This window comes from Geotrypetes seraphini, chromosome 10 (genome assembly GCF_902459505.1).
Source record: "Geotrypetes seraphini chromosome 10, aGeoSer1.1, whole genome shotgun sequence".
In the NCBI taxonomy this organism is placed as follows: domain Eukaryota; kingdom Metazoa; phylum Chordata; class Amphibia; order Gymnophiona; family Dermophiidae; genus Geotrypetes; species Geotrypetes seraphini.
The window spans coordinates 121,865,674-121,875,815 of NC_047093.1; the positions used below are offsets into that span (position 1 = coordinate 121,865,674).

At 45.1% G+C, this 10,142-nt stretch overlaps 1 protein-coding gene across 3 annotated transcripts in view; it reads left to right on the plus strand.

The window, feature by feature from the left end:
- Positions 1 to 9,744, plus strand: part of CPT1C (carnitine palmitoyltransferase 1C) — a 39,170-nt gene extending 29,426 nt beyond the window's left edge. For all 3 annotated transcript variants that reach the window (XM_033960755.1, XM_033960754.1, XM_033960756.1), the window contains exons 11-20: positions 719 to 914; positions 1,075 to 1,263; positions 2,416 to 2,521; positions 2,609 to 2,725; positions 3,401 to 3,565; positions 5,672 to 5,806; positions 5,987 to 6,139; positions 6,912 to 7,025; positions 7,342 to 7,434; positions 8,215 to 9,744. In XM_033960755.1, coding sequence (XP_033816646.1) covers positions 719 to 914; positions 1,075 to 1,263; positions 2,416 to 2,521; positions 2,609 to 2,725; positions 3,401 to 3,565; positions 5,672 to 5,806; positions 5,987 to 6,139; positions 6,912 to 7,025; positions 7,342 to 7,434; positions 8,215 to 8,304 — 1,358 coding nt within the window. In that variant the 3' untranslated portion in view covers positions 8,305 to 9,744. The remainder of the gene's footprint in view (positions 1 to 718; positions 915 to 1,074; positions 1,264 to 2,415; positions 2,522 to 2,608; positions 2,726 to 3,400; positions 3,566 to 5,671; positions 5,807 to 5,986; positions 6,140 to 6,911; positions 7,026 to 7,341; positions 7,435 to 8,214) is intronic.
- The last annotated feature ends 398 nt before the right edge of the window (positions 9,745 to 10,142 follow it).

A 10,142-nucleotide genomic window follows, 5' to 3' on the forward strand; every position in this document is an offset into this window, starting at 1 on the left:
AGACAATGTTGAATAGGAGATCTATAGCATCCTTAAACCTCCCCCAAGAGATAAAGGAACTTTTCCAGGGAATACACATGGGATTGGAACAGGCCAGAACGAGAGAAAAAGAGGGTCTGAGAGATATAGAAAGGGAAATCTCCAGATAAATCACACAGAGGGGCTGGGACAGTGCAGGACAGGATGATGTGTCATAACCTTATTTGGGGATCAGGGAGTAGCGGCAGAGGCTTACATATAAACAGGGGCAGGTGACATAGCTTCCTTTTAATCTCAGCCATCTGTGTTTGTATTAAGTGTCTTTGGGTGGTGGGTGAGGTTTGGTTTGGCTCGCTTGCAATTTTGACATGGTGTTTGCACTAATATGCACATGCTTGTGGAGTGTCTGGTGCTTTGGGGGAATCTGGATTCAGGGGACTGCTTCCAGCACATTTGATTCTAACAGGATAGGAAGAAAACGTTCACCTGTACTGCACCGGAAGATAACTGTCCCCTGTTCTCTTAGGAGCAAAGATCTACCATTAACTCTTGCCCTTGCTGTATTTGTAAGGGATTATTTCTTATCAAAACCATCAAGTTGGATACTGGGCTGAGCCAAGGTCCTGCCTGTTGTGAGCTGTGTGTTTGTAGTAATCTAACTCTTGGGTTCAACTTTGAATTCCAGTTGGTATGGCATGAGCTCCAGTGCCTTAGAATGGTGCCCTTTTCTCTTGTACAGATACCATCCAGCACTACCAGGACAGCAAGCACATCGTGGTATACCACAAGGGACGCTTTTTCCGCGTCTGGGTTTACCATGGTGGGCGGCTGCTGAAGCCCAAGGAGCTTGAGTTGCAGTTCCAGCGCATTTTGGATGACCAGTCCCCTCCGCTTCCCGGTGAAATGAAATTGGCAGCCCTGACTGCAGGCAGCAGGTGAGAGCATCCAGAACAGAATTAAGAGCTTAAGGGCTGCCCTAAGGACCTGTCTTTTTAATAGTCCACTTTGCACTGCACAGAAGCCACGTCCAGATTTTAGAATGGGGCTAGGATCCATGCTTAAGCAGAGCATTCCCTGATGATAATTGTCTTGCAGGACTTTCTGGGCTAAGACGCGAAAGGCTTATTTCCGGAATGGGAAGAATGGACAGTCCCTGGAGCTGGTAGAGAAAGCTGCTTTCTTTGTTACCCTTGATGACAGTGAGCAGGGGCTGCGCTACGAGGATCCGGTGAACTCTCTGGATGCTTATGCCAAGTCCTTGTTACATGGGAAGTGTTATGACAGGTTAGTGAGTGGTCAGTTTACTTCATCCTGGATGTAATGCTATTGTGGGGCTTTGAGGATATCCCAATAAAAAAGCTTGAGAGGAATTGGGATTTGTTTTACAACCACACTTCCCTATCTGTCCCAGTGGGCTCCCAGTCTGTCTAATATACCTGGGGCAGTGGAGGATTAGGTGACTTGTCCAGGGTCACAAGGAGCAGTGCAGGCTTTGAATCCACAACCTACTGCCCCACACTGTCCTCCAATACAAATATCAGGTGTGGGTCAAGTATAGACCAATGAAGCCATTGTGACATCACTGATGAGGTTGGCTCTTAGGCATTGGTGGAATGAGGCATTATGACATCAGGGAAAGGGCCTGGCGGGCTCATAAATATTTAATGTACTTGGGGCCGTGGAGGATTAGATGACTTGTCCAGGATCACAAGGAGCAGTGCAGGCTTTGAACCCACAACCTCTTAACTCCTGCATCACACTCTCCTGGCCTAGACTGGGGCTTTAGATCATACCAGTTTATTTCATGCATTTTTAATTTTGGATAGCCTGGAAAGTTGGCTGCAGCCACAGTATTCTCTCTCTAGCGGTAACCAGTACCTAGCAGATCCCAGGGTCTGAGTATTAATGCACTTGAACTCCATTTTCCAGAGCCCAAAGTTTGATGCTTAACTCATTATAATTTAGCAAATATGGGAAGATGGTTGGAGGGTGATGTGTTCCATTTGAAGGTTCCCTTTTTCTCTCTCTCTCTCTCTCTCTCCACCCCTTTGAGAAAAGATCTGATGATAACATGGGATGGATGATGGGAAGACAAAAGAAGGAGTTTTAGTAGATGAAGGGCCTGCTAAGTCATTTGCCCTTTCAGCTTTATGTTCTGTCTGTCTGTTATTCTTATGGACTGTTCAGTATTTCAGTTATATATGTCTTAGTTATTCTTTGTATTTAATAATAAAAAGATTTAAAGATCATGTGGGCCCTTTTTAAGAGCTGGTCACAGTTTCATATAGGGGTTATGCAGTGAGATGAGCCAAGTGGTGATTTGCATAAGCCATGTGTGACTCCCTGGGGTTCAGGTCCTGCTCACAGTGTACATACAGAGGCCAAGTCTGCTACTTTCCACATCTTAGACCTCTGTTTCTCATGGTTTTGTTACAGGTGGTTTGATAAATCATTTACATTCATTGTATTCAAGAATGGGAAGATTGGTCTGAATGCAGAGCACTCGTGGGCTGATGCACCCATCATTGGACACCTCTGGGAGGTCAGTAGGGGAGAGAGAGCTGTGCTTTATCAGGGCTAGTTGGCCACAGAAGTCGTCAAGCCGTTGTATTTGCTTTCCACTTTTTAGTCTATGCTCGCAACGGACTGTTTCCAGCTGGGTTATAATGTGGATGGGCACTGCAAGGGTGAAGCGGACCCCATGTTGCCAGCACCACAGAGGATGCAGTGGGAGATAACTGCAGAGGTGAGCACAGAGACTTCACCTACCGGACCATATGAGTAGACTTGGCTTGCCAGAGGATGTGGTAAGAGCAGATAGCGTAGCTGGTTTTAAGAAGGGTTTGGACAATTTCCTGGAGGAAAAGTCCGTAATCTGTTATTGAGAAAGACATGGGGGAAGCCACTGCTTGCCCTGGATAGATAGCATGAGTGGCCAATCCAGGTACTAGTGACCTGGATTGGCCACTGTGAGAATGGGCTACTGAGCTTGATGGATCATTGGTCTGACCCAGTAAGGCATGTTCTTATGTTGGATGAAATAGTTCCATTTTATTTTAGTTGGAAATGTTTTGGGCAAGACCTCGTTCAGAGTATTGTCCAGGTCTTGGGAGTATTTGAGAAGAGGGCAGATGTAAAGGGATAGAAACATTCATGCACCTGAAAAGCATAAGTAACGCACAAGGGTGAGGCAGCTCTAGAACAAGGCCCAATGCGATCAATATTGGGGAATATTTCGGGAAAGCTTGGGATAAACACAGATCATCCTTCTCAGTAGCAAAGAATTGAAGAGAGAGCACAGATCAAGTGGGGTCTGGACTTGTTAGTATATTTTGTAGCCTGTCATATTCCTGAATCTTTAGTGGCATCTGGGCAAACTGCATTCTGAAGAAGCCCCTTCACTTTGTGTTTTGTCTTGCAGTGCCAGGAGGCAATTGACAGCTCCCTTCAGGAAGCACAGACGCTGGCAGATGATGTTGACTTCCACACCTTTCCCTTTAAAGACTTTGGTAAAGGTCTGATCAAGAAGTGTCGTACCAGCCCTGACGCTTTCATCCAGATCGCTCTGCAGCTGGCACACTATAGGGTAAGGCTCAAGTTTTTTCTGTATCCCCTCCTTTTCAAGCTTTGAATTCTAAGCAGCAGATAAGGGATGAGAAGAATGTGCTGAAAAAAAGACATAATCTTGAATCCTCTGTGCAAAGTGTAAATCTTCCTCATCGGTGATTCTTTTTTTCCTTTCGTGCCTGGTGTTTTCTTTACATTTTACTTCCAGCTTATTCAGAAACAGTCTAAGATCCTGGTACTATTAGCCTTTACTGGCAGCTTCTGTTCAATGTATTTATAAGTGATCTGGAAACAGGGATGAAGTGCGAAGTAATAAAATTCGCAGATGACATCAAACTAATGGGGCTAGGACTAAAGAGGATTGCGAAGATTTACAAAGGGACCTGAACAAACTAGGGGAGTGGGCGATGAGATGGCAGATGAAGTTCATTGTAGAGAAATGTAAAGTCTTGCACGTAAGAAACAGAAACCCGAGGTACAACTACATGATGGGAGGGCTGTTATTGCGTGAGAGTACCCAAGAAAGGGACTTGAGGGTAATAGTGGACAAGACCATGAAGCCGTCGGCACAGTGCGCAGCGGCCGCTAAGAATGCTAGGTATAATCAAGAAGGGTATTACAACCAGAACGAAAGAAGTTATCCTCCCGTTGTATCGGGTGATGGTGCGCCCACATCTGGAGTACTGCGTCCAATATTGGTCGCCGTACCTAAAGAAGGAAGGATATGGCGATACTCGAGAGGGTTCAGAAGAGAGCGACACGTTTGATAAAAGGGATGGAAAACCTTTCATACGCTGGAAGATTGGAGAAACTGGGGCTCTTTTCCCTGGAGAAGCGGAGACTTAGAGGGGACATGATAGAGACTTACAAGATCATGAAGGGCATAGAGAGAGTAGAGAGGGACAGATTCTTCAAACTTTCAAAAAATAAAAGAACAAGAGGGCATTTGGAAAAGTTAAGAGGGGACAGATTCAAAACAAATGCTAAGAAGTTCTTCTTTACCCAACGTGTGGTGGACACCTGGAATGCGCTTCCAGAGGGCGTAATAGGACAGAGTATGGTACTGGAGTTCAAGAAAGGATTGGACAATTTCCTGCTGGAAAAAGGGATAGAGGGGTATAGATAGAGGATTACTGCACAGGTCCTGGACCTGTTGGGCACGATGGACCTCGGGTCTGACCCAGTGGAAGCATTGCTTATGTTCTTATGTAATCCGCTTAGGTTTTAAGCAGAATAGAAATTTAAAATAAATAATGTCAGTATGTTAACAGTACAAACATACTGATTGTGAAAGGATCAGAATTATCTCCAATCATTTGGTCTGTGGCAGTGTTTCTCAACTCGGTCCTGGAGCCCCCCCCTTGCCAGTCAGGTTTTCAGGATATCCATAATGAATATACATAGATTTGATTTGCATACACTGCCTCCATTATATGCAGATTTACTTCATGCATATTCATTGTGGATATCCTGAAAACCTGACTGGCAAGGGGGGGGGGGGGGCTCCAGGACCGAGTTAAGAAACACTGGTGTATGGGACTTGCTTAGCAGATAATCACAGAGAAAGTTCCAGATCTTGGACTTTATTACTCTGCACAGAGTGTAGCAGCAGGATATGGCATCTCAGGTAGCTCTTCATGACAACGAATTCCAAATATTGTTGCTTACTACCCATTCCTATGGCCATTTTAGAAAACAATTGACTGTTTAATGAATCATCTTATTTCATGTAACATGTTTACTTTTATAACTTTGTAAACCGCGTTGAACTTCTGGTTAAGCGGTCAATAAGCACAATATTATGTTATGTTATGTTACAGCTGAGGGGCCACCATCTTTCACCACCTTATTCAAGTGTGTTATTTTGTTAGTTAACCATGGCTTTGCAGAGAACTGGAATTTTTCTCTGACCGCTAGAGACCCTTAACTGCTATCTTTTAGGGAGCCCAATACTTAAGAAATCATAGTTTTAAGGCACTGCTTTACAGTAGGGAAGATTCAAGTTCTGCAGTCTGCATCCCTAGTAATGTCGGGGGGGGGGGGGGATATTTCTGGCTGCATTTCTCTACACTCTTGTCTCCAGGCTAACCGGCGTAACCCCTGTGGTTCCTTTACTTCTTATTAGGACAAAGGCAAGTTCTGCTTAACTTATGAAGCATCCATGACTCGGCTCTTCCGAGAGGGCAGGACTGAGACTGTTCGTTCCTGTACGGTGGAATCTTCAAATTTTGTGAAGGCAATGATGAACTGTAATGACACGGTGAGTTCAGGAGAACTGAGAGCATTCCCTGCTTAATGTGTTGAATCCCTCAGCAATGCAGTGTGGTTGGTGCTTGATGCGTGGAGGGCTTCTTGTTGTAACATGAAGATATCCCAGGTGCTCAACGAGGAGCCTCTTGCTTACAGTTAATAAACAGAGTGTTTGTTTTTCTACCCCTAGGATGAGCAGCGGCTGAAGCTCTTCAAGACAGCAGCAGAGAAGCATCAGTTGCTCTATAGGAACGCCATGACTGGAGTTGGTATTGACCGACATCTCTTCTGCCTCTACGTTGTGTCAAAATACCTGGGAAAGGATTCTCCCTTCCTGAAGGAGGTACATAAAGGACCTTGTGATTTGGACATACCTGACATTTTTAGCAGCTTAGCGCCCCCTTCAGGTAAACTGTGGTAGGAAAAGCCAGAAAAGCTTGAGTATGTCTGGAGAGCCTGAACTGCTGCATCTCTTTTAGGATCTGAACTGCCAAACTTGGCATTTTATAGAATGACACAATCTGCATAATGAGGGGACTTTTTATTAAAAAAAAAAAAAAAGCAGCCTGGCTGTGGTAACAGCTTACTAGGGACAAAGATACTGTGGGAGCGATAATGGAAGAATGTAAGGAATGGACTTATAGTCACAGATTTAGGAGAGGAATCTCTGTACAATATGATGGCATATCAACTTGCCATTTCCCCTTTCCACAGATCAAGGTTTGCCCATCGCCCTGCTGCTCTAGATCCTTGCAATGTTGAGTCTCTGCCCATCCCAGGCTTTACATTTTCATTTTTATTCACTGAGGAGAGATTGTGTTTGTAAAATGCCATCAAGAAATGCATCTGCCATCCTGATTACAAGAGAGAGAGAATTAAATAGATGTCTCCATGAATTAGTCATCAGAAGGGGGACAGCACAGGACCTCTTCTAACAGATGTTCTAGAGAGAGAGACTCAGAGGTACAGAAAGGGAAATGTCTGGGACAGTGTAGGACAGAACAAGACCACTGATGAAGAAAAGATCATCTGTGTGGGAGGTGGTGCTTTCTGAGGCTTGTCTCACACTGCGGGAGTTTGCGTTGCACGTTCAGATATAACCTCTTACTCGGCAGGTACTGTCGGAGCCCTGGCGATTGTCCACCAGTCAGACCCCCATTCAACAGGTGGAGCTCTTTGATTTGATGAACCACCCAGAGTATGTCTCATGTGGAGGTGGCTTTGGACCCGTGAGTAAAGTTTCATTGCTTTCCCATCTAAAACTCTCCTTGAATGCCAGTCCCAGGTGCACTTTGGTAAGAGAGACAGGCAGGCAAAGGAGGATCCGAGATCTTTTGAGAAGGGATTTAGTCAGTGCGTTGCACTGGAAAACTGGTCCATGTTTGCCTAAAAGCAGTAGCAAAGAGAGTGCGGGTAATGCATAATTAAGCTTCTGTGTATTTGCTCTCATTTTCTGTCTTTTAATTTGATTTTTTTTATTGTACACTGCTTTGCTGCTAGCCATGAAAGGCAGTATATTAAGACTAATAAATCATTTTCTCCCAGGTGGCAGATGATGGCTATGGTGTCTCTTATATCATTGTTGGAGAAGATCTTATCAATTTCCATGTGTCCTGCAAGCATTCCAGCCCCGAGACAGTGAGTGAATGCTGACTCCTTCTGTACTTTTCCCTCCTTCCCATAGCCATGCCGTCCGTTTCCTGTGTCCAAATTAATTACTATCTGGTTGATATTCAAAACGATTTAACCAGCCAGAAACAGCCGCGAACTGGTTAAATCTCTTGTTCGGGGCTATCCACTAATTTTCGGCAGCACTTAACCAGTTAGGCCGGATTCTGTACCTGGTGCCGATATCAGTGGCTACCTTAAAAGTGTCAATTGCGCATCAGTGCCAGTTTCAGAATTGCACCTATGGGTTTTCCAGTGTCTGTCTTTGTGTGAATCACGCCTATGTAGGTGCAATAGGCTGCCTAATGCCACTTCTGACATTGGCCACGCCTACTTTGTCATTCAGTGGCCTAAAGTGCCTTTGGAGGTGCAGTTTCTAATGGCGTTCTTCAATTAACTTAAGTGCCTCATTGAAAGCCGACTATTTTGGCAGCACTTTGGGGGCGGAGTCAGCACTCGGCAAGTTAAGTGCCAATTATTCAGCATTGAAATAGCCAGAGTAACCACATAAGCATGTCCTGTCTTGTGCAGCAACCCATGGCTGGTTAAATTTGGTATATCGACTTAAGCAGCCATGTGTTAAACCAGATATGTACTGCCAAAGCCTGGACAATCCGGAAGTAACACTGACAGCAGTCAGGAAAACGCTAGTTTCCCCTTATGTTTGAGCCTGTTTGCTGCAGTCATGGGGTTCTTCCCCCCACCCCCACCCTTTCTTAAGCTGCTCTCTCCTCTCTGGGATCTTTTCAGAATGCTCATCGATTTGGAGCCCACATCCAAAAGGCTCTCCTGGATATCTTGGCCTTGTTCAAGCTGGATAAGAAAGACCTCAAGAAGTAGGACCACCCCTGGCTGCCAGCCATTTGCGCTCCGGACAGGACAAACTTAAGAGATGACAGCAGAACCAGGGATCGCCTCATTGCTCACAGCACAGAAATAGCACGTAAAATGTCTGTAGAGCAGCTTTATATAGGCACCTCCACGCACTCATAAACTGCCCAGTCTGTAGGGCTTCTTGAATCAGGGAACCACACACACATGCAGCTGTTTGTTACTGCCCCCTCTCACTAAAAATGACTCCTGTGTTCACTCTAATACCCTGCTTTGATTTACCTTTTCAAACTGCATTTAGTTTAGTCTCTTTGTATAACCATCTTTGCATTGCCCTAGGTGTGCATGCTCTCTCCCCTGGCTTATTCTTGCACCCTCTTAGTTAGGCCCCCACTTACATATGCAGTGCATTGGTTTGTATTTGTAGAAATTGAATTTTACCCAGACCAAAGCAGCTAATCCAGCTGCTCTACCTCCCACATGTGGGGGCCCACAGGTGTGAAACCACTTGCTTTTAGGGTTTTTCCGTGGCTGTTGGCTCTGCATGTTTCAGGGACTTAGTTGCCTGCTGTGGGTACTTCATGCTGCTGTGTATATAAACCCCCCCAAGAAAACGTATTTGTTTGCCTTCTCTCTAGGCTCCCAGCTGGAACATGATGTGCTGGGGCCATTTATCTTCTAGTATGAGGCACAGGTACAGGAGACCAGCAAGTGTGTCACTCTGGAAACCAGATCCCATGGGCGAGCAAAGAGAGCTGTGCGGACTTCATTCCGGACCATTCCCCCAGTTTATGTCTTGTAGAGCAATGTGAATAGATCGTGTCCGTCGCTTTCTTGGAGACTTTGAGCTGCCACCTCTGAGGATGCTCCATGCTGAGGTGGAGCCCAGCCCACCATCGAGCCACTCAGGGAAAACTGCAGAGGCCATCTTCAGCTCCCCGGGAAGGGATATTTGCAAAATCTTCCTGTAAGAATCAGAGTGCTGGAGATGAGACTGAGGGCCTCCAGAGACAGCAAATGTTTACTGTACTGCTCTGGTCTAGATCTCCTTCCTCACTTGCTGCTCAAGCCACAGGACACCCTCATGTGTTTCATGTTAATTAACCTTATCCGGCCATGGGCCTGTGCTGGATTTCTCTGAAAGGCACCTGCGTCTTGTGGTAATCCTTCCCAGAGCTGTTTCAAGGGCGCATTCCTCCTGCAAACTGCTTGGTAGACAAAAACCAATCCACTGTCCAGGCAGAGGACCACCTGCCATGTCCCTCCCCACTGAAGCAGGGCATTTCTTCTTCAGAGGAATGTGCTTGGGGTATTGCATCCTGTTTGCCTTTGGGCTTTTGCTTTCTTTTCTGTGTTCAGTGTCTGATTTAATCTTATTGTCATTTATCAATGCAATTTCAATATTGAAAAACACTTGAGGGCCATTAAAAGCCATTATTTAAAATCTGATTGGTACATACAAGGCGTCTGCTTCAACTTTGTTTTGTAAATTGTGTTTTGTGGGTCAGCCTCAATGTCTAAACTGTAAAATGTTTTAAAAACATCTTTTTTACTGAATTGATGAGAACTCCTGACACACTGCTGCTAGTGCAGAAATCCCCCATCCCTTCTCTTGAGTGCAAAGATCCTGGATATCCTGAGCACTCTAATGTGATCAGTCATCTCAGGAGTGCATAATTTGGAAAAGCGTACCTTCAACAAAAGTTCTGCCAGATTAGAATATTTCTATAGAGCAATTGTGAGAGCCTAAAGTAGCCCAGCTGCATTGAAACAAAGAATAACAGAGAGAAAATTCTAAATTACACTCATCAACCACAAGGCAGGTGGTGAATATAAATTAAAGACAT